Consider the following 25,116-nt stretch of genomic DNA (forward strand, 5'->3'; position numbering starts at 1 on the left):
TTCTCAATATACTCCCTCCACGATGAGGTAACCTTCCGCCGTAGCAAAATGGGTCCATTATTCATAAAAGAACACCAATCCCTACTGGTTTCTTATTCTATCACAACCTACAACAATTACACTCATCAACTTTCCCGGAAAATTTAGGAAATTTGCAGTTATCGCGGCGAGGCTTAACGGAAGTTGTCCCGATTGTGAAATCATAGATCTCTAAAATTTACAGAACAAATATTTAATAAGAGGAATGTATAAGTAATCGAAATATATGATTACATACCTGTAACATCCGTAATAATATTGAAAAACGTAATACAAAGTGTATGCTTTTAACCACGTATTAGTCTATAAGAAGCCATAATGACCTGTTATCTGTATGCATTGTGTTTCCATTATCATCGTTTACGCGCACATGCACCGTCGCTAATGCGGCTGCCCTCTACGAATGCACTCCCGCACATGCCCACCAGCTCCTGCACTCATGTGTGTTAGATATAATTCTTGATTTTAGCGACTGCCTAGGTGTTTAGTGTTTTGAGGGGATTAAGTGCCGGAGAGTACGTCCAGAAATACGGCAAAAACGCGCACAATTTACAAGAAAGAAATGCTGTATCAGTTATCTCTCGTGAAATTCGTACAAACTAAACAAACGCAAATTTTTAACATATAATTTTGATTGAAGAGCGTATCCTAAGTGGATATGGGGAATCAAAAATTTATGCTAAAAATACATTAGAGGTTATCATTTCACTTTCATCGAAATGCGTATCCTAAGGGGAGAAGGGGTTCAAATTTTTCCACATACCTAATCTACCCGTACATAGAACAGCGTTTCAGTTAGTGAATAAATAAACATCTTACCTGACTTATGGCATAATCCACCTGACTACGCAGATCATCTACAGTAAGTTTGTCCATATTATCAACATTGAGATTCAATCTTCCTTTCAATTGATCTGAAAAAGGAATACGGAAGCAAAGTATTTAAATATTAGTAACACGAAAATATAGTTCAACTACAACGATTACTTGTACATAAATACTGAAAGCTTAAATAACTTCTTAACAAAAAGGGAATACAGTGACACAATTCAACTCCATTTCATAATTCCTGTTCTACTCCTGCACTTATCTGCAGATAGATACTGATTTAGGCAACACAAGAACATCTGCCGGTATTCTACAAGCACAAAATTTTTGTTACAGTGAATATTTTGGCTACAACATAAATTCACCCAGTTCTTAGTGTGTAGTGACTATTCAATAGATTAAGAGATTTCTCTTGTTATAAATTTTAGTCAAATATTTTAGTCTTAGAAAAAGACAAGAAAAAACTGACTGCTGGATTCAGGAAAAAGCAAATTCGGTCTCTCGTTGGACAAATGGAATTTGTGACAGTAAGCTAATTGAAACATGATCGGTTTTCCATGTTGCTTATTCCTATAGTGTCAGTTAAGCACTTCCTGAAAAAACTGTACTCAGTCAGTCTACTCCACTGTGATTTCTGCTTTAAACAGTTTTTTTTCTTTCTTTTGATTTTTAATTGTTTTACTTGTATTCAATATGACTACGTATGGTACAATGCTGAAGAGCTACAAATCTAATCGTAGGTTGAACACAAAATCAAGAAGCTAATCTAATCGCGAGAAAAGAAAATTTTTCGATGGATTTGTTCCTATCATACACAAAACAAGATAGCGAATTTTGATTGTCCGTTCGATAATTTCATCTGTGGCAGAGGTTACTACCATAACGATAAAAGGGTCGGAATTTCCATTTATGAATTTATCTTTGTTGGTTGTTTAGTGTTCCTTCCAGCACCGAGGTTATATGACATGACCCTACAGCTTAACGTGGAATCCGAACCACTTGGGCTGCCAGTGGAAATCGAAGCGGGTTTCCCGCGCTGAAGATGAGTACGTTAACCAGATATCCAAGAAGCCCTATTCAACAGAAATAGAATTCGACTTAGTGTTTTTATGTGATTCTTCAGAAACAGTGTATTTGCGGTATTCACAGATACCAACGACAAAAATTACATCTGCTGGATTACGCGCAAAACTTCTTTACGTACTCTGAAATCTAAGATATTTATACCAAAGTAGTACATGAACGAATCACCTGAAACAACTGACTTTTCCCAAATATGAAGTTTCTAAATTAGTACAGCATATTGTCCAGTGTATAGTATATTCTTGCGCATACTGAAAGAGTGTTTGAGAAGATTTTCGACCAAGGTCAAGAACATTATCATCATTGTCGCGTACTGATAGATGCGTGTTATACACAATAGCTTAGTGATGTGGCGGATAGATTTATTTCGTATGTAACATGGACACAACTTGTTTGGGCTGAAACTTCAAATAAATGTGTATTTTGTTCTCCACTTCCAAATAAAGATAATTAACTTATATGCTCGGGTTCGAATCCCAGGCGTTGGTTTCCTTATAGTGTGAGCTTTACTTACGAACGAAAATAGATAATTGAGACATTTTTGAACACAAACAGTATACTTATGCAATATACAAAGTATTCTGCAGTCTATTGGTGCATTTTTTTCTGTAAGATTTGTTTGGATATAGATTATTATCTAACAACAAATTGACAGGGCTGTAAATTTGGCATTTGTTATAAAAAGGTGAAAAATTTATCATATAGTTTATTCTTGAGCGAAATTTGAAAGGAAATGTAGACACACTACCAATGATATTACTGATGAAAGTGAGAATTTATTGAAAAATTTCGTTTATTCATAAGGATAGAAGATGTTTGGGGAATATATTGTAAGGTTCCGCATGTCTCCATGACACGCGATAACCATGTGTGTATTACACGTGTTAAAGTAAAAAAAACGCAGACGACGGACCCTAAGAGGAGTCGCCCACATTCGCCAGCAGTCGGCAAGACGAAGATCACCGAGGGTCGCCGACACTCCAGGATAAAAGAGAAGAGCACGCATCAACAAGCATCAATCCATCCAGGTTGATCAAACCACCTAAAGCCCTAAGGCGCCCGGCCCTCTCACGACGCTTGGTCGCTTGAGAGATACCTATCCTTAAGCCCTAAGGCGCCCGGCCATTGGGTTTACCTTACCCTCTCACGACGCTTGGTCAATTGAGAGATACCTATCCTTAAGCCCTAAGGCGCCCGGCCATTGGGTTTACCTTACCCTCTCACGACGCTTGGTCAATTGAGAGATACCTATCCTTAAGCCCTAAGGCGCCCGGCCATTGGGTTTACCTTACCCTCTAACGACGCTTGGTCAATTGAGAGATACCTATCCTTAAGCCCTAAGGCGCCCGGCCATTGGGTTTACCTTACCTCTCACGACGCTTGGTCAATTGAGAGATACTTATCCTTAAGCCCTAAGGCGCCCGGCCATTGGGTTTACCTTACCCTCTCACGACGCTCGGTCAATTGAGAGATACCTATCCTTAAGCCCTAAGGCGCCCGGCCATTGGGTTTACCTTACCCTCTCACGATGCTTGGTCAATTGAGAGATACCTATCCTTAAGCCCTAAGACGCACGCTCATTGGGTTCCCTTTCTCTCTTATGACACCCGGTCACCAAGAGAGAGACCTAATCACACAAGTTTAACCCCTCTCACGACGCCCGGTCACCGAGAGGAACCTCACCTACAAAAGCCCTACGACGCCTGGTCATTGGGTTCCTTTCCATGATCTTACCCGAATTATTAGAGGAACTAGTTATTGTATGCATTTGTATTTAAGTGGATCATTTTATAATAAAAGTTGAAGGGAAAGTCGAAATTTCCGTGTACAGTAACTGTTATACCTTACATAAACTGAGAGAATTTTACAATATACATATACAAACATTGCAACAGTAATACATTTAGTTATGGAAAGAGAAGTTTGGTGAGTGTTCGAATGATAATTATTCTTCGTATCTTCATTTGCATTAAAAATATTTTTGTATGACAAGTTGTTCTATTCCAGGATTATCCATACGATACTAAAATGAAAATGAAATGGTGGAATGAAGATAGTGGGAGGAAACGGGAGAACCCCGAGAAAACCCACGCACACGGTGTTTGTCCACCACAAACTTCACTTGGCGGGGGCTGGGATCGAACCCGGGACCCCAAGCACCAGAGGTGAGCGCTCTACCACTGAGCCACCGTGGCCCCAATCCATACGATACTAATGACTGAAGTGAATCGAAGTATGTAGTTGTTAATTCCTACAAAGCTAAGATGATTTACTTACCAATTATAACTTTCTGTCGCTCTAACACTACGCTCTGTGGTAGCCCGGCTTCTCCTGTTTCATATGCATATTTCTCTAAATCTTCCAATTGTGTTTTTAATTGCTCGATCAACTCTTTTTGTCGTCTCTTTTGTGCTACCATTTTCTCTTCAATATCATCTCCACCCTTCAATGAATAATAAAATACATATTAACATAACAAGCAGCCAACAAACATTTAGCTGAGGGTAAGAAAACTATCAGAGCAATTATCTTCATATTATTTAGTAAAACATGCTACAAAAAATATCGCAGAAAGAGCAACAACGGGACAGCTGACTATTAAAACAGCCGTTTGTCAATTCATTTCTGATTTCTTAGGCTATTGAGTATTAGAAGTAGGGCGAATTTTCTTAATGTTACTTACTAAGTCAAATTACTTAAAGTTCGATCACCTAATGCAGTCATCACCTTCCGATCCTCTAGCTAAAAATGGACTAATTCCTTCTGCCATTCGTTTTAGATTGATTATTAAAAGAAAAAACCCATAGATTATGAGATGCATGTATGTAGACTAAAAATAAAATCCGTTTTAAGTGTCAGAAAGGAACAAGTTCGGTTTAACGTCAAGATGTGGTCAAGATGTGCCTAACACTGCTCAGTGAACAACGGGCTCTCTAGTATTCACTGTGGAAGTAGTTCAAATAATCGCCAGAAGAATGAGCGTGGGTTTATGTGCCACCAATTCTGAAGTGAAATCTGGGCTTTTTACTCAACATTTTCATTTTGGACTTAGCACGGATTTTAAAGTCTACATATCTCATTACATACTAGTTAAAGCTTGTGTTCTCCTACTTGTTTTCTATAAGTTCACTAGCAGCGTTCACCCCGCTTCGCTGCGGTCACCCCGGAACGCAATAAACTTTGTTACTTAGATAATTTTTACTTTTTCGCTTTCAAGTGATATGATAAAAACCATAGAAGATTGCACTAATGTTAACATTATATCGCCTGTCATTTATGTTAACCCGCCCCGCTTCGCTGCGGTCACCCCAACCCGCCCCGCTTCGCTGCGGTCATCCCGGAACGCAATAAACTTTGTTACTTAGATAATTTTTACTTTTTCGCTTTCAAGTGATTTATAGCGCCTGTCAGTTATGTTAACCCGCCGAGTCACAGGGTCATGCGGGTTGCATATAAATACGTTTATTTTTATACCTATGATGAACTAATAACAAAGGATTTGTACGTATGGACACCTGAATGGTCAATTATCTCAAGACACTGGTAATTGAAAATTAAAGTGATATGATAAAAACCATCTAGGGTCCACATCCTAACAACCCCCCAAAAATGAAAGAAATCGGTTCAGCCGTATTAGCGTGATGAGCGGACAAAGGATTTTTTGTACGTATTGACACCTGATTGGTCAATTATCTCAAGACACTGGTAATTGAAAATTAAAGTGATATGATAAAAACCATCTAGGGTCCAAATCCTAACAACCCCCCAAAAATGAAAGAAATCGGTTCAGCCGTATTAGCGTGATGAGCGGACAAAGGATTTTGTGCGTTCTCTTTTATATATATAGATAGATTGTATGTTTTCACAATGACAAAGTTTAAACGTAAATTCACTGATTAAATTTTGTTGCAATATATTTATATATAACACAAATTAAGTATATTAATTTTTATAGAACGGGATTATTTACTATTAATTACACTGGGGAATTTAAATAGCTGTTGTCAGAATATCAACCAGGTGATGTATACATCGTCCAATGTTTCGAGAACAGACACTGTTCTCATCTCGATGAGCATCAGGAAAGCAGATGCACAATTGAAGTTAACTATAGGGAACTTCCTAACTACATACATCGTTTCCAAGCAATAAAACAGGACTGGCTGAGCACAGCATACAAGAATAGCAAGCCATATTACTTACTGAAACAACTCTGGTATCCAGATGCTCAGGGTATTGGGACAGAAAGTAAAGAAAGCCACAACTATTTTACAAGAAGACAGCAATCTCAATAGGGACATTGGCTATCCATTTAGTCCATGGATTTCTCTAATTATAAACCAACAGCACCCACCAATAACAAAAAATAATCATAGCCCTAACACTTCACAAAATACAAACTGCACATAAAATAAGTCAAAAGTTAACATTTTAAGTTAAGATTTGACTATTTCTCTCAACTCGTCCATTTCTGTTTCCAAAGCTTCTGCTTCCTCTATTGTTTCCTGAAGACAGCTTTGCTTTCAGTTCGTTTTCTGATCACATCAGTTTTCTTTTCTTGGAACCTTCCACAGTCGTCCTCTTCCTATGCAAAAAGTCAGTTCTGCTTCCTGATGAGTATCTCACTACTAATCATACTTCTGATTGATCTCGAAATTAATTAAGGTTTTACATTATAAATACTATTTTCTTTCTCGAACTAGCTAGTTTTTCACTAAGTGGCTACTTAGCCCTACCCTCACCTACACCCTGATAATGGAACTGCCACCTTCAAGGGTCTTAAAGGAAACTTTTACCCTTCAATTTACTGCAAACCGGGCAATTTCCAGTATATTTTCAGTATTTCCAGTATCGATACTAATTTCCACTATTTCAAGTAAAACTAGACACCCTGGTGTATAATGTGCATCCTACTTTCGATAGTGAATATATATATCGGGTATTCTAAAACTGCTATGTGATTGTATACCCTCCGGAGAATCCTTCTGCCGCTACGGGGAATCAAAATTTACTATGTGGCAACGTCACAGATTAACTTGGAATTATTAGCATTGCTCTATGTATTCATCAAGCAGTTACATCGATTGTTACGCTAATATATGGTGTTAGTCTCAACAGCTATCGACTTTAGCTGCCATATGGAAACAATCGATATAAATATTTGATGGATTTGTAGATCTACTCTATGGTTCTATATCTGCGACGTTGTCACATAGTGCAATTTGCGTCTCGAGACGAAGACCCGAAAAGTATACAAATATCTGTCTGTCTATCTATCTATCTCTCTCTCTCTGTCTCTCTCTCTCTCTCTCTCTCTCTCTCTCTATATATATATATATATATATATATACAGATTGTTTCATAATTCGTGTAATTTTCTACACCACTGGGAGAAGATGAAGTTTTCACACCATTAATATAAAATTTGGCCCTCTAATTGAGAAATATTTGAATTTTTTTGAATTTCTAAAGGAAATATGAGAAAATTGCTGCTTAGCCTCACTTTTGGGGGTGTAAACACGAAAGTTCATTTTCCTTATGGGAGATTCAATGATAAATTTTGGAAGCAGTTTTCTCCAATAATTATTCGTAAAGATTTTGGGGCAAATAAGTTGTATTTGTTACGCAATGCAAAAACACTCATTCACAAAGCTAGTAAAGCCGTCTAAAACATTATTTTGGGAAGGCCCCCCATTTGGGGGGCAAGGGGCATAAAAAGGTGGTGGGTGATGTGTTACCAAAATCCCAAAATTTATTTTCGGAGTGCCAGTAAAAGTCAGATTAATCACGAATGTCACAGAATTAATGCTCCAATGCTCCTTACATGTAAGAGTGACTGATAATGGGGCTACAGCCCCCTTTCAAAAATAAGAAAATCACCATAAATATCCTTAGTAGGGACATACAAGAAGAAGGTATTTTTTATTAATTAATGTGAAATTTGGCATCATTGTAACAAAAGAGTATGCGTTTTTGAAATCTGGAATGCTATTTTGGTATCCCACCGCCTTAGGGAGGCACAGGGGGCGAAGCCATAGATGATGGATCTTTATAAAAATTCAAAATTTTGTTCCGGAAATGTCAGTGAGCGTCAGATTATTCACAAATGTCACAGAATTAATATTCTAATGCTCCTTGCATGGTCAGTGACTTATATGTGGCTATAGCCCTCTTTCAAAAATTAAAAAAAAAAAATTATAAATATACCTAGTATTGACATAGGGGAAGGATGATTTTTTCTCAATTAATGCGAAACTCGGCGTCGGGTTAGCAAAAAGTTATGCATTTATCAAATCTGGAATATTATTTTGGTAATGTACCGCCTTAGGCGGGCACAGGGGCTGAAGCATAAGTTATTGGATCTTTATAAAAATTTCAAATTTTATTTTGGAAAATCCAATGTGTGTCAGATTGATCACAAATAATACAAAATTAATATTCCGATGCTCCTTGCATGTGCCAGTGACTGATATTGGGCTACAGCCACCCTTCCAAGAATCACATAATTTACGGTAAATATCCTTAACAGGGACGTACGGGAAGGAGGTAAATAAGCTTTACAATTAATGTGCAATTTGTCATTATTGTAGAAGAATGTTTTGATTCTTTTAAAATTTTTGAATCTAGTGTAAATGAATATCGTCTGTCACTGTAACAGATTGAGGATACACCTTCGTTTTTTTTGCCATCACTGGAATATAATCAAAGAATTTTGCGTTTTCAAAAACCAAATTGGTCTCTTCTTATAGCATAAAATCACACAAAAAGTCACCAGCATATTTTTTGCACATTTAAGCAAACCAGCTCGAAATAGAACACAAAATGACAATGGAAAATGCCGCAGGTACCACGAACGAAAAGATTTTAATGAGAAGTAGTAATTTAAAAATTAAAATATTGTTTTCTTTATTCATAGAAAAAGCGTATCTTTTCCCTACTTCTTCCACAATAACTTTATGATCCCACTTTCCACGCAGTAGCCTACTCGTATACTGCACGTCAGGAAATCTTATATTATAGACACATGGTTGTAGTAAAAACAAATGTCTCGCGAGGAATAAGTATCAGGTTGAGTCAGGCTATACCATAAACCCAAGAAAAGATATTATCCCTTTCTAAAAACAACATTTTTCTTTTGCCTCAGTTATCATTAACTAAATTGCTTAAAGATTTCATTAATCTAAGTGTAAGACAGATAAAATGAACTTACTTTATTCAGCATGCCCTCGTGAACGAGCAAGACATGAATGAATTAATGCGATTTACTAGAGCCACTGTGAACACCTTCTCCAACATATTTGGATGACTACGCTCTGGACAATTCTTTGTTTTATGTTGCTCAATGAGGAATGGCCGTAATAAAATTCCAGACGCATGCACCATCATAGGTACAAGCGAAATAGTGTTATTGTATTTTCTAACTAAAAATGCAAATTTACCCATGTCACACTTCCATCAGGCAAAAGAAATTCTGAGTCCACGCCCCTAAAAGAAATCCACATATGGGTATTATCTTATTGTCACAAACATTTTTTTTCTAAAAATAATGCCAAATTTCACATTGAAAAAAAAAAATGCTTCTGCCAGTACGTCTTTGCGTAAGAATAATCATATTTATGATGCTTTTCCAAGATAGCTGCAGTAACATATTAGTCACTGGTACATAAAGGCAGTATGGAGTATTAATTCTGTGCATCTTGCAACTAATTTGACACTCATGAGCACTTCCAAAATAAAATTTGGAATTTCTCCCCCAAAGGTACCAAATTACCCTCCGTGCCCTGTGCCTCCTATTGCCAAAATAATATTCCAGATTTTTACTAGCACAACGCCTAATTTCACATTAATTGATAAAATATAGCTTCTTCCGTACGTCCCTGCTAAGGATATTTATTATAAATTTTTAATGTAACTGTTGAAAGAAGGGCTGTAGCTCAATATCAGTCACTGGTACATGCAAAGAGCATAGGAATATTAATTTTGCATTATTTGTGATCAATCTGACACACATCGGATTTTCCAAAATAAAATTTGAAACTTTAAAAACATCCAATAACTTATGCTTCAGCCCCTGTGCCCCCTGAGGTGGTACATCACCAAAATAATATTCCAGATTTGGTAAACACACAACTTTTTGCTAACCCGATGCCGAGTTTCACATTAATTAAGAAAAAAATCATTCTTCCCGTATGTCAATACTAAGGATATTTATGATGTTTTTTTAATTTTTCAAAAGGGGGCTATAGCCACATATAAGTCACTGGCACATGCAAGGAGCATTAGAATATTAATTCTGTGGCATTTGTGAATAATCTGACGCTCCGAAACTAAATTTTGAATTTTTATAAAGATCAATCATCTAAGACTTCGCCCCCTGTGCCCCCCTAAGGAAGTGGTTACCAAAATAACATTCCAGATATGAAAAACGCATGTTTTTTTGCTACAACGCCGCCAAATTTCACATTAATTAACAAACAATACCTTCTTCTCGTATGTCCCTACTAAGGATATTTATGGTGATTTTCTTATTTTTGAAAGGGGGCTGTAGCCCCATTATCAATCACTCTTACATGTAAGGAGCATTGGAGCATTAATTCTGTGACATTCGTGATTAATCTGACGTTTACTGGCACTCCGAAAATAAATTTTGGGATTTTGGTAACACATCACCCACCACCTTTTTACGCCTCTTGCCCCACAAAAGGGAGGCCTTCCAAAAATAATGTTTGAGACGGTTTTACTAGCTTTGTGAATGAGTGTTTTTGCATTTCGTGACAAATACAACTCATTTGCCCCAAAATCTTTACGAATAATTATTGGAGAAAACTGCATCCAAATTTTAACATTGAATCTCCCATAAAGAAAATGAACTTTTGTGTTTACACCCCCAAAAGGGGAGCTAAACAGCAATTTTCTCCTATTTCTTTTAGAAATTCAAAGAATCCAGATATTTCTCAATAAGAGTGACAAATTTTATATTAATGGTGTGAAAACTTCATCTTCTCCCAGTGGTGTAGAAAATTACACGAATTATGGAACAGTATATATATATATATATATATATATATATATATATATATATATATATATATATATATATAGAGAGAGAGAGAGAGAGAGAGAGAGATTTGGTTTTGAAAAAATGAAATGAAATCTTTGAGTTTTACGTCCCACGGTTATGCCGGTTAGGCTAAAGGAGACGGTGATTATGAGAAATGAATGAAATAGTGGAATGAAGAAAGTGGGAGGAAACGGGAGAACCCCGAGAAAACCCACGCACACGGTGTTTGTCCACCACAAAGTTCACTTGGCGGGGGCTGGGATCGAACCCGGGATCCCAAGCACCAGAGGTGAACGCTCTACCACTGAGCCACCGCGGCCCCTAGATTTGGTTTTGACTTGTAGAATAGTGCTCTATGGTCTATGGGCGCCATTTTCAGAACACCCGATATATATAAGTCCCATGTAAGATGAGCATACTAATTTAACGGCAGAAAATCGGTTTAACTATTTTCTTCGGTCATTTTCGCAGAAGACGTCAAAGTAATTACACTGAATTTGATCACGATACACAAACTGGTCTTGTGAAGTGCAATTATTTCACACATTTTACCTATTACTTCTATATTCACGCACTTTTATCGTGAAATTCAAGTGCTGTCGCCAAACTTAGTAAAAACAAACAACGTTTAATAGAGTTGTCAGAAATATTCCGTGCATACTGCGCACCCTGCAGATCTCAAATTTTGGATGAAAAAAATTAGCATTGTATAAACGTAAATACGGTACCCGGGTAATTGAAACCTAGTTTAGAAATATGTTTTTGCGTAGCCGTGTGGTTAACAGGCGTTGTTTCTAGGATTCGATTCTCAGTGGGTTCAAACTTTTTCAGAATTGCAATTGAGAAAGATGCAGAAGTATCGGTGTTCGTGAAGCAATAGCGAAGGAACTTGAATTAAGTGTTAGCGAATTTCAGTCAAAATGTAAAAAGATAACCTATAAAAGTGGTATTGTTCATGCACCATCGAAGTGAAAGCCATCTGGTTGGCTAGAGACTGAATCGCCAACTAGATTGTTCGTAGATTTACTATGAGACACATGCACTTGAAGTTAACCAAAATTACTGTATTTTTTGACATACAAAATGTACTAATAATATTTTTATATATATTGTTTTTGAACCTGAGCATAATCCAGTCCAAAAATTTGCTCCGAACGATCTTACAGCTACTTAAACTTTTTACTATTACAAAGAAGTTACTTTTTGTTTTGATAAGAAGCAAAGAAGATGGAATGACTGACTACTTACATAACATAGAGGTTCTAAAACTCTCTGGTCACGGATATCAGGAATTCCTCGGAATGCAAATTCTTCTAGATCTTTCAGTAAAGCTTCCTTCTCGTGTTGCGGAGCGTCTACTATTTGCCTCAATCTAAACTGAACCTACAAATCAAAAATAAACACCAATCTGGAAAAAAATATTTTTAAAAAAGGCTATACAATAGACTATCCAATAATCTGGCTGTATACTACTTCAACCCATCCAATAATCGGGAATTTTCTGATACTCTCTTTGTCGTTTGAAGCTAAGAAACACAATACTCCTAAAAATTTCAGCGAGTTTTTACTTTGACTCGGACAGTGACTGCAACCGATTCATCTGACCCGGTTCCCGGAGCAGCTTAGGAATCACACTGAAGTTGATCCACTCGATCGTGACGTAATGTCAGGTGGTGGTATCATGTGGTTAAAGGTAGAATAAAACGAGTTCTGCGGGGCTTCTAACCCCTTTCGCTCGCTCAGCTGTTTTATAACATAAGTAAATCGCTCTCTTTTAATCAATAAAGTTGTGTGTGAAGAGTAGACTATATGCCACGTCACAGCATCAAAGGCACAAACAGTTCCAGGAAGTGACTGAAGATATAAGAACTGATTGACGTCACTGTCCGAGTCAAAGTAAAATTTCGTCAAAATTTCTACACTCCACATTACAGTTAGTGCGTCATTATTATTATTATTATTTTTCTGAAAATCTTGTAATTCGACACAAGATTGTGAGCAGATTAGTGATAGTCTACTGTAATTAAAGTAATATTTCAACTACTCACATCGTGAAATGACAAGAAAAATAAAAAGCAAACAAAGGATACATGAAATAAAAATTTTTCATCACGTAGATTAATTTTCAAATGGGGAAAAAAAAGGTGGAGGCTGATTACTTGTCGAAATATTCTAAATGCTGTTCGAAAACCTACCTGATAAACCCATTCCCACGTCAACTGAGTAAGTTGTAGAGTACTCCTTACCTGAGCAAAGTGTGTTGTTAGAGCAATAAGCGAAGAATTTAGAAGCTCTTGTTGTTCCTCCAAGTCCCTTAATCTCTCTCTTTCACAAGAATCACTGAAAAACAACAACAAAAACATTAACTAGAAAAACAAAAGCTTAAACAAATAAGAGGAACTAATATACAGTGCCGGTCAAAATATTACCTCTCGGTAGTTTTTAAGAAAAAGTGCCGGTAATCAACATGGGTATGTTATTACAACTTCCACAGTTTTAATATATTCCCCAACATATCCTAGTTGCTTCTAGATCACGTCTTGCTTTCGGCATCAACCGCAGAATGGTGACCTCGGAGCAGCTTTGAGTCCATGTATTTTCTGGAGTTAAATAGTGTGAGAGACAGTCCTATCCTTCTATCTTGATGAATCTCACTGCACAATTTGTTCGTACAAGCACAAAGAGTTAGACGAAGCTGCTATATGGTAGATAGAAGAAAACCTCTTTCACATTCGCTCAGTTATGAGCAAAGTGTGCTTTAGAGGAAATAGCTTGTCCAAGACTGTATTTTCCTGAAGATATTCACGAAAACAAAGAACTGCTTCTCATTTGGGTGCTGCGTAATCTAAACAAGTGGAAAAAATTAGCATCTGGTCGAAACTACTGATACTATTACATTTTAAATGCACATAATATACTGTTGTTCTAGTCTTCAAATAGATTTAAATTGAAACAGTCATTTCACAAATAGAAAAATAAAAAATGGCCAGAGAAATTGTACTTTTAATAAGAAAAAAGTACCGGCACTGCATACCGGTAGAAAAAAACACTGCCTCCCGAACTTACGAACATGGTACTTTTTTGAGTGCAGATTGCACTCAAAATTTTAAACATAATGGCTAATTCTCCTTGCATTTTGATATGTAACGACAATGGACAAGGAGAAAACCGTGAATCTTTTTACAGTTTTTCGATTTGGCGCAAAATCTAACAGGATTGTGTTTGTATTATTTCATATCTTCTGCCAATTTTACTCCTTATTTTAAATTGTAAATATTCCCTCTTAAATTTTACTCCTTATTTTAAATTTTAAATATTCCCTCTTAAATTTTACTTCTTATATTAAATTGTAAATATTCCCTCTTAAATTTTACTTTTTATTTTAAATCGTAAATATTTCCTCTTAAATTTGACTCCTTATTTTAAATTTTAAATATTGCCTCTTAAATTTTACTTCTTATTTTAAATCGTAAATATTTCCTCTTAAATTTGACTCCTTATTTTAAATTTTAAATATTCCCTCTTAAATTTTACTTCTTATTTTAAATCGTAAATATTTCCTCTTAAATTTTACTCCTTATTTTAAATTGTAAATATTCCCTCTTAAATTTGGGACTACGGCAAAAACTAGAGACCTGGAACAACAACAGAAATAAGCCATCGTAACGGGTCGAAAACAAGGAACAGCGCTCGGTATCTCCTAAACGACAGTAACGAAGTTCCTGAAGCAAAGAAAGTTTACAGTACAAATCTACACTAGAGGAATAAATCTATCTTACTTCCAAAATATACTTGTGGAAGCACATTTAAGAACACTCCGAATAAAGTCCTATTCGAACGAAATTCGTGGAACAGAATGTGTGTGTGTGTGTGTGTGTACAGGGTATACTGCTTGCTAGTTGTCCAGAGGTCGTTGAACAACATGATTGTATTTGTGTGTGGAGTACACACTGTGACTGCAACGACAGGTGAACGCATATTGAGCAAATAAGTGACTTCCAGTTTGGCCATACAGTGGAACTTCGAGAGGCAGGATGTTCATTACGGAGTCGTGAAGTGTCAACAATCCATCGATGGTGTAGCGGATAGAAGGCAGATGTATCCACACTGTCCTCCCTAAGCACCGGGAGGACCCTGGACAGAATCTTCAGAGCGCCAGTACAGAGTGCAGAGTCACCATGCCCAGATGTCCTCCATGTGAGCGTACGAGCATTACATAACCGATTGTAGAGACAGGTGTACGTGCACGATTACCACACTTCATAATGAAGAATGCCTTCGTTGGTGCCTGGGAAGACTGCAGTGGCAAGGCCAATAGGACCGATAGTATTCATCTACAAAAGTAGTTTATGTCTCGTACATTGGAGGACGCTTGTTTGTCCATAAGCAAAGGTGAGGAGGGCACTCACCACACAAGATACATGTATTGTAATATGAAGTAATTAGGTACACATCCCGCTCGTCCTTAGTCTTTCTATAGGGCGCATAAATGGTGCGTCGTCGTACATCTGTGACATCAATGCTTTTCTACGACCTTGTCTACACACTCTGCAGTAACTCATATTCCAGCAGGATAACACACAGCCCCATACCACCAGGAGAAACCCAACATACTCTCTTTGCTGCATGGTTTCTATCCTGGTCTACTAAATCTCCGAACCTTAGCCGTATCAAGCAGCTATGAGGCCCCTGATCGTTAGCCAGACTCGGGCAACAAACATCATACAGTTATACAAGATTTTCAGCGATTGCGAGACATCATACTCCAAACAAACATATATATGAATCTGTGTGATACGCTACCTGCTCGAACAGCTGCTTGCGTGTAGCTCAGACTGGATCCAGTACTATTAAGATGGGTACTATATGATTTGGACTTTATATAACATGTTCCTAATAATTCCATGTTGGGAGCACTATCACCTTATTGTGAACTAGCTTTGGGCCAGATCCGTGAATACATACTGGGTATTCTTAAATGTGTTTCCAACAGTAAATATTCGAAACACTACACAAACAAATACATAATTACGAATATTTGGAATTGTTTTAATCATACAGAAGTCAATGACAAAACACTCTTCTGTTAAGAAACAAGTCATAGCACAGTATTTCCTTTTCTAATTAACTATTAAATCCAAACGATGGACTAACAAGTGCTATGAACCTGATTTGCTGTTCGGCAGTTGTTCTTCTGTACTATCTTATCGTTAGTTTGTGCCAACTAATAATTAACCTTATAAAATAATTTACACCATAGTGTGCACGTGACACGCGAAAGTATCCTCTACTAAAATAGTACTATTGTTAGATTGCTTTTACAAATTTCCAGCAGACAGAGGTTTGAAGTATAAACCAGAAAAGAATGTAATCTCGCTAGTAACAAGCGCCCAGCAAGCAGATTAAGAAATGAAATCTTCAAGTTTTACGTCCTACGTATATGCCGGCTAGGCTAAAGGAGACAGTGATGATGAGAAATGAATGACATGGTGGAATGAACAAAGTGGGAGGAAACGGAAGAACCCCGAGGAAAACCACGCACACGGTGTTTGTCTACTATAATGTCCATTTGCAGAAGATTGGGTTCGAATCTTAATTTGCCAACCATTCCCTGATAATTAGCACATATAAAACAATTTTAAGATAATTTGTAGGTAAGGATTCCAAGCACTCAGATTCAAATCCATTCATATACCTTGTTTGGGTACAAATGTACAAGTGCAACACCATTTAACAAGTAATGAAGTTCCATAAAGATTAGTCTCTCTATTACTTTCGTGTTCTAATTTCCATGAAACATATATATTACCGATCTTGATACACCCTCTCATATAATATATCTTTTTAGGAGAAGAGAGAAACGCCTTTCTTCAGATGTGAATTTGACAGTTGTAGACAAAAGTAAACACAATACGGTTAATTTTGAAAAAAGGATCAAATGTGTTCCTTACTGATTAGTGTGAAGTATAGTATGACTCATGCACTCCTCATCTGTATCATTTGCGCCCAATGGAGGCCATCGCTCCCCGGCTGGTTGGCCGTCACAGAATTCAAGATCTTCAGCCTCGCTGTTCGCTTGAGTATCTTCCATGACTCCAAATGCGCAGGTTGCTGAAAAGATAAACAGAAGCCACGAATTTGAAGTGTTCTGTTATGCGTTTTATGTTATTTTTACTTTTCCACCATTTATGCAAGTAAACCTTTCCCCTTCACGATGTTCCTCACCTGGGAACAGAAAATCAGAAATATTGTATGTGGAAGTTCTATTTCTTATATACAGGAAGGAGAAGGCGAACCAAATTTATCTTTTAAACCAATGGGGAAAAAAGTGCTGAAATTTTGCAGCATGCGGGGACATTGTTCGGCATACTCTGTGGTACCACAAGGTTAACAGTGTTGCCAACCTAACATAAAATCCATTTTGTTTTCAAATGGCACTACTTCAGGTTATTACATATTTTAAATCTACATGTAAAAAGAAAACATACAATATCACAATTATAATCTAGGATTTAGATTTCTGGGCTTTCGACATCTAAGACCATTTAGCCCGTCACGTTTGAGGGACAACGTCCGTCGGCGAGTACACTATCCGGGAAAAGAGAAGGAAGAAAGGAGTTGGGGAGGACGGAAGCGACCTGGTACCTAGGGTACCACCCAAGCATTTGCCTGGTGTGAATGAGGAAAACCCAAAAAAAAAAAAAAAAAAAAAAAAAAAACTCATTCAGGATGGCTGACCAGAAAAAGCGTTTTACACTTTTTCGACCGAGTCCCCCACCGGGCACAACACCACATTTGTTATGCAGTATTGCAAACTAAGGACGCTAAAGTACCATAAACATTCATATTTTGGAGGCCTCAACACCAGTGGCGGCGCGAGATAGATGGACTTGTTAATGCACACCCAAAGTACCTTAATGTTGAATACTACAGTCATTATACGACGTACGCAATTTCGAACCATGAGAAACAAAGTATAAGGAAACGAAAATCTGATTTTCTTCCAAAGGATTTCTTTTTGAAAAACTGTTTAGGTAAGTACTACATTGAGTTACATACATGGTTTTCAACAAAGATCATAATGGCGTTTATAGCAGTTTGATATCTCAAGTCATTCGGGAGATATGAAAAAATGGTAAAATTCGACATATTGCATAAAATGACACATTTGTGGGAACTTGTTAAGACAATGTTTGATTTAACAAAAAAATGGCTACTTACCAATGAATCCTCCCTTGAAAAATTTAAAGGTTTTGACGTATCGGAAGTCTCCGCTGGTTCCTTCCTCAGTGGCAAGGTAAAAAGGACTAATACGGAAAGGAGAAAAAAAGGAATAAAACCAGGAATACATACCACTATATAAAAGTAACGTACAAAAAAAAGATCCTGAGATGAATAGAGCAGAATGAAAAAAGAATGAACTGAATAAAAAAGAACGTGGTATCTATGGAGTGAACCTTTAAATTTTTCAAGGGAGGATTCATTGGTAAGTAGCCATTTTTTCTTTGTTAATTTTGAATATCCCCCATGCGCCCATGTAATTATAATGTTTGATTTACTTTGCTTCTAAAACATTACAGCAATACTGTGTGATAGGTGTATCTACAATAAGTTCTCGGTGTAACTACATTCATTTTAAGCTGGCGAACTGTAACACTTATTACCTTATCTCCAAAACAGATTGATATATCAAATTGCTGTAAATAGCGGTGTGATCTCCACATCCATTGAAAACCATCAATTCAATAGGATGAGGTACTTATCTAAGCAGCTTCTCCATATAAAGGCTTTCGAAAAGAAGTCAAATTTTCAATAATCCCTTGTAACTCTCTACTCATTCGAAATCCGTCATATCATGGTCATAGCCACACTAAAGTACTTTGGATGTGCATTTATCCATCTCTCTCATTTGTGTTATTACTACTGTAAAAGACACCAAAATTTCGTTGAGTTGATTTGATTTTAGTTTAGCGTCCCTTTCAGCAGCGAGGCTATATGAGACGTGGAATCCGAACCACATGAGCTCCCGCCGGGAATCGAACCCGGGTCTCCCAACCAAAATTTGGATGAAGGAGTTATTTGGATAACGGCGTATCGGCCTATTTCCGGTAAAATAAGATATATATATATTTCAGTTTTATTTCTTTTTGACAATGTTGCCATCACTTTCAGACCCCGAAAAAAATATATGTTGTACCTAAGGGTATAACAAATTTTTTAACCAAAAAATCAGCGACGTGTCTCCCTCATTTTTTTTTTTTTTAATTTTCAACACGCCAAAAAATGAAGAAAATACGCATGGAAGGTTTTCAAAAAAACCCTGCACATTTACACTGCCGTGTCGTGACAAAACGCTGTAACTTTGGCGAAGAAGTTTTGCGAAAATGAGCCTTAAAGTTTTCATCCGAAAATGTGATCTGTATCGTGTAGAAATAGTGTATCTTGACTTTGGAAACACGTGGTTACATGTAATGTTACGTAAATGCATGTTGTGTGATTAAATTTGGTGAAAATTGATTGGTTGACCATTATTGCCTAGTTACACTGGTTCTACAAGATACAGATCACATTTTCGGATGAAAACTTTAAGGCTCATTTTCGCAAAACTTCTTCGCCAAAGTTACAGCGTTTTGTCACGACACGGCAGTACATCTAGATAGTATCTACAATCTGTGAAACTTTCAAAATTTTTCGACCACCCCCACCAAAATTTTAAAAAATATTCAATTTTGAGCATGTATGATACGATAATTCGGTAAGGGGGGCGGTTAAAACTTTTTGATGTAGTTTTAGGTCAAGGGTAACGTTTTTGCCGACCCAATTTGAATCAAGGACCGATTTCACTATCTTACTAGGAAAGACCCTTTAGGTTAGACACCCCTGGGGAGAGGAGTGTAAAAATAAGCAAGAACGATCGGTATTGGTATCGAATCCACAATTTTCGTGGTCGCTGATATGATTGGAGACTTCCGATGACATTTAAGCCCAAGTTTAAGCAAAATGAGGCACACCAGGTGGCCTGGGAATCGACATCCCTCCTCCTTGCCTTCCCGCGAACGCTGCTCTTGGATCTATCTCCTTTACCTTCAAGGTGCTCTTCGTTGCTATTTAGTTTTTTTTTTTTTTATTTATTTATTGCATACACTTATTCTTCCCGTGCATATCAGCAGGCCCTGGAAGCGACAGATGGGGCAACGCCGAAGGCGTTGCTCTTAAGTTTCTGTTTGACCTTTTTTTTTCCTTTACTTTGAACGAAGCTGTGGAAGTAGTCTATTCTACGCTTCTGTGACCTACGGTACGCAACTGCTTTACCCCAATGTACTATGACACTCCATTGTCTTCTACGCTATTATAATACAATGTGTGTTATAAGTAGATAATTTTCTTTGTTAGTCTACTCTACGCTACGATAAGCCTATTCTATTATACAATCGAAGATATTTACTTAAAGTGACATATTTATATTCGTTTATTTTGCTAGGATATTATTTAATTTCTTTCTCAAATCCCTTGTTAGTGACTCTGGTTCACTTAATAGTGATTACGGCTTGTAACTTGTAATGGTGAAGAATATAAATACAGTGTCGACGTATGGCATAAAAACTACAGCGCATAAAAAATGAACTAACATGTGTTAGGAGGCCAGTACAAAGCACAAATGCTACATAACAGAGTCAGGGCAGAAACGCAGCAGGGTGACGCGACAGCGAGGGCTTGCGTCTATGGGGAGTTGGCGCGTAAACGATGGGGAGTATACACATAAACGTAGTCCTTTACAACGACTTACTTATTTCATAGCAAAAGTTCCGGACACGTCGACGGATTTAGAGAAAATACTAAATGCCATCCTCAAAAATACTTCCAATTACAAAGCTTAATACTGCTCAACTAGTGCTACACGCCTTCGAGCACATAAATAAGTATCAATATAGCCTCTTACAGCGTATTTCAAAACAACACCGAACACGTTTAGGAGATGATTCCTGACAAAAAGATAAGAAGAAAAATACAACGTCCATTTAGAATTTCGATTTCTGGGCTTTCGGTAGCTATGACCATGTTAGCCCGTCATGTATGAGGTATGATGTCCCTCGGCGAGCACACTATCCTGGGAAAGGGAAGGAACGAAGCGGCCTCGGAAGTTATATACCACCCCAGTATTTGCCTAGTGTGAATGAGCAAAACCCAGGAAAACCTCATTCAGGGTGGCTGGCCTGAAAAAGCTTTTTACACTTCATCACCGAGTGCCCCCACCGGGAATCGAACTCGGGCCCGCTCGCACAGAAGGTGACAGTGACTACGCTACGCGGGGCCGCAATAAAACGTTCATATGGAATTATGGAGAAATAGTTTCGCAGCTAGAGCTGCCCAAACGCATGGAAAAGCTACAGTGCAATGTACGTTATTTTGAACTCGAGAAACCGTGGAGTGGCGGTCCATACCAGCGTAAAGAAAGCCATACATATAGCATCTAAAAATACATTGCATAATTCCCTGACATGCTTCCTTCAGAATTCTCAGAAATGCTCTGATTTAAAAGTGGGTTCAGCGGAGGCAAAGCGTAAGCCTTAAGAGTGGTGGGTACAGAATGTGTCAGCGAAAATTCGAAAGTGTTAAGGAAAGCTAGATCCATGGTTCCCCTTGTCGAAATTACGCGTTCTGCGATGTATTGTTCAACGACATATTTCACGTCTTTATACAAGAATTATTGCAATGCTAAGCTCATTCAGTGGGTATACATACAGACCTCAAGGCCACTCCAAGTAATAAGTACAATCACAAATTAGGAATTAAATTTAATGAAGCTGTACATTGAGAACAGGAATTATCATTTAACATTCATAATTTCTGTCGAGACTAATTCCTTACACTTCACTTTTTATTACAACGAACTATTTACCACTTTAAACATTCTACAATAATGCAAACCTATGTCCAAGCACAAATCTTTCGCTACATGCTTGTGCGAAAAGCAGCAAAATGTAAACATTAATACGCCACTAATCCGTCAAATTCTGTTATGCAAGATTTCAAACAATATTCAAGATTATTTAAATAGATAAATTACTGGTCATAATAATTAAATAAGTGTGCATGAAAATAAACAGTGTGCCCCATCTATTCGGGAAGTGTCTAGAGCCTGTCTATTTCAGGTGTGCCCTCAAAAAATATGTGAAACATACTTCGGCACCAACCCCGCCGCCCTCTTAAGGAGGAAACCCTCCTTTTGCTCAGGGAAAAGAAGTGAATAACCTCCGCTGTGTTGCCAATTAGTCATTCAGTAGTTTGGTCTTGACAAGTGAAGATCGTAGGCTACTTAGAATGGCTAACAAGATAGTGCACAGCGAAGCCTGTGAAATAATTCATTATGACAACGCTTCCGCATCCAACTATTGAAAGATCTCGGTTACAGCAACTTGTCTCTCCTCCTTTGAGGAAGGTAAGGAAAAACACAAATCAACAGCAGCGGCACATCTGAAATAAAAAGGCTCTACCAGTTGTGTAAAGTAATAATACATTTAAGTTCACATTCACAAGAATACGATATAATAAAATGCGCCACACACAATCATTCATTCATTCTTAATATTCTCTGACATAAATCTTTCCTGTTTAGAAACAGGACCATATATTCGTACCTCAGACCACTCATCCATATTCTGAGGACATTGTGACGATGCCACATGCAATGGATTATTCAAGTACTATCATGGAGTCACCGAGATAAGTACCATTTAAATATGATAAAACTGCTTATTTGACTCCCTAATGTAACTACTTCGATTATTTTTCGAAGTCCATCTAAAATCTTTACTTCCTGAAAAATGCAAAACTACATAAACATTTAACAAAATGGTAAGAAAAACGCGCGTTTCAATACAGGGTGTAACAGTCTAGTTCCTGTTCCACGCACAACTACTAAATCAATTCTCATTCTACAGCCATAAAACAATACGTTCTAATTTAAGTTTGACTTCACATTTCACGCTCCAGTTAGTTTTCATGCGTATCGAAAACAGAGTTGGGTAGAAACTATGTACGACAGATGACGACATTGTATCTTTGCGGATAAGGTATGCTCGGTTCAGTTGTGTCAAAAAGAATTCAGTAACTTGTGCAAGGTGGTCCCCACAATCTAATATTGAATCGGAGCAGGGGAAGCAGGAAGCTACACTAGATAGCGCGTTTGCGAAAGTGTGTATGTACACAAAGAGTGATTTGTTTGTTTCACAATTTTCTAATATGAGTGTTTGTTCTTATGGTGAAAGTAGTACCACTGTCCCTGTCTGCGTAAGCGGCGATGTAAATCTGATCCTTAGTTTGTTCTGGTAAATTTAGTAAAATAAGCTCACCATGACGAGCTATACTTGTTTCGGGATAGTTTTGAAACTGGGGAGCAATACAAAGTTAACCTAACCTAACCTAACCCAACAAAAAATACAGAAATGGCATGTAGTATCTTCCCCAACTCGTTTCATGGTTCCAGAACCGAGTACCTTGTTTTTGTCTAAATTGTGATAAAGGTAGAAGTGCAAGGGCCCTGGAGGCATCTAACTCCTTTCGTTAGATGTCCCTAGCTCAGCTACATTTTGTAAAGTAGTTAACACACTGTAAATCTTATATGTACAAGATTGGAAGAGATACTTAATATCAGCCAAGTACAGAAAATATACCAAGAAAGTAAAAAATTATCGTGCAGTATTACTATATGGGTCCATAGTATAAATACTAGCAGCAGAAATGGGTCAAAAGCCCCGCAGGGGTTGGTTGGGTTCTATTCACGACATAAAATGGATAATTAAAGACTTGCCTAAATTTTTCCGTATATTTTACAATCTGTTTCAACTTAAAAAAATTCTGCTCCCCCAAATTCAAAAATGTTGCTGTCAAGGGACAATACAAATACTCTCAAACCGCCCTACCTATTAGGTAGATCTAATAAAAGTCCACAAAGCAGAATTGTTCCAACTATATATATATATATATATATATATATATATATATATATATACTGCTAACTAGGCTTATACTGTATGCATATTTTCTCCTGTTCTTTTCTTATAATCACAAAAATGCGGTAAGTACAACCGCAATATTCACCTAGACTTATTCGATGTTAAAGGAATACCTTCACAATTACTTTACCAAAAATATTACACACACTGCCACCATAAACGTGATTAAAACCTAAAAACATTACTTTTTTGCAACGAAAAAGAGTACATGAAAGAGTTAGCCAGAATACTTTTAGCAGATTGATCGTAATCTACATTTGACAGAAGCCCACGCAGACACACCATAACACTACAAAAACTGTTGCTACCACAACAAATTTACCTAAGAACACAATAAACAAAGAAAGTATAATATTTCAGCAGTAAATACAACCACATACCATCAAAACAAAAAATTTATCTACTACATTTCAGATACCAAAAAATTAATAAGAGTTAACTATAAAGCAGAAAACATCTGTCGTCTGTTCTGTACCATTGGTACAGCACCAGTGACTGTTCACTGTTCTTAGTCTTCTCAGATTTTGTAAAAAACTTACTCATTCAGGCCAAAATTGCAATTTGGTTTGCGATCATCGACACTTATAATTGTTTTCTGTATGTTTTGCATTGCATTGCGCTCCTCAAAATGTGAAGGCTAATACTGAATGTGGCACGGGATAAGCACCTTATTCTTGAAACGCTAACGGACACATTACTTAATGGTTAACATCAACCCAACTCAAAATTTAAGATTTAGTTAGCGAAACGGCACAGCAATAATTACACAGGTCTGCAACCAAAAGGCTGTTTGCATGAGTTTAGCTGATATTTACGCTTCTGAAGGCAAAGAAGTCGAAAAAGACCCCCGTTTCTTCCTGGAACGTCAAGTTTTTGCGCAATCGAAACGTAACGTGGTCAAACAGGTAGCTGGAAATCGCTAAATTGCAAATGCATCACACGAAAATAAAACTGAACATGGAAGATTAAATGTATTTTTGCTCCCCGAAACATGAAAATACATGTATAAGATCCGGATGGGGATCACTGACACATATCGTAATGTGTCATGAATTAGACTACGAGATTACAAAAAAAAAATAATAATAA

At 37.2% G+C, this 25,116-nt stretch overlaps 1 protein-coding gene across 5 annotated transcripts in view; it reads right to left on the reverse strand.

Annotated features, from left to right (window-relative positions):
* The window catches only part of LOC145687863 (RUN domain-containing protein 1), a 61,779-nt gene extending 37,194 nt beyond the window's left edge, over positions 1 to 24,585 (reverse strand). For 2 of the 5 annotated variants that reach the window (XM_081761362.1, XM_081761358.1), the window contains exons 1-6: positions 24,213 to 24,320; positions 16,963 to 17,122; positions 13,258 to 13,351; positions 12,260 to 12,394; positions 4,228 to 4,393; positions 859 to 953 (exon numbers count right to left, since the gene is read on the reverse strand). In XM_081761362.1, the coding sequence (XP_081617488.1) occupies positions 859 to 953; positions 4,228 to 4,393; positions 12,260 to 12,394; positions 13,258 to 13,351; positions 16,963 to 17,122; positions 24,213 to 24,312 (750 nt within the window). In that variant the 5' untranslated portion in view covers positions 24,313 to 24,320. Of the gene's footprint in view, positions 1 to 858; positions 954 to 4,227; positions 4,394 to 12,259; positions 12,395 to 13,257; positions 13,352 to 16,962; positions 17,123 to 18,232; positions 18,289 to 24,212; positions 24,321 to 24,407; positions 24,547 to 24,566 lie in introns of those variants that run through there. The other 3 variants (XM_081761359.1, XM_081761360.1, XM_081761361.1) reach the window with 3 other exon arrangements.
* Positions 24,586 to 25,116: the final 531 nt, after the last annotated feature.

The sequence above is a fragment of the Thermobia domestica genome, chromosome 6, assembly GCF_964235325.1.
Source record: "Thermobia domestica chromosome 6, izTheDome1.hap1.1, whole genome shotgun sequence".
In the NCBI taxonomy this organism is placed as follows: Eukaryota; Metazoa; Arthropoda; class Insecta; order Zygentoma; family Lepismatidae; genus Thermobia; species Thermobia domestica.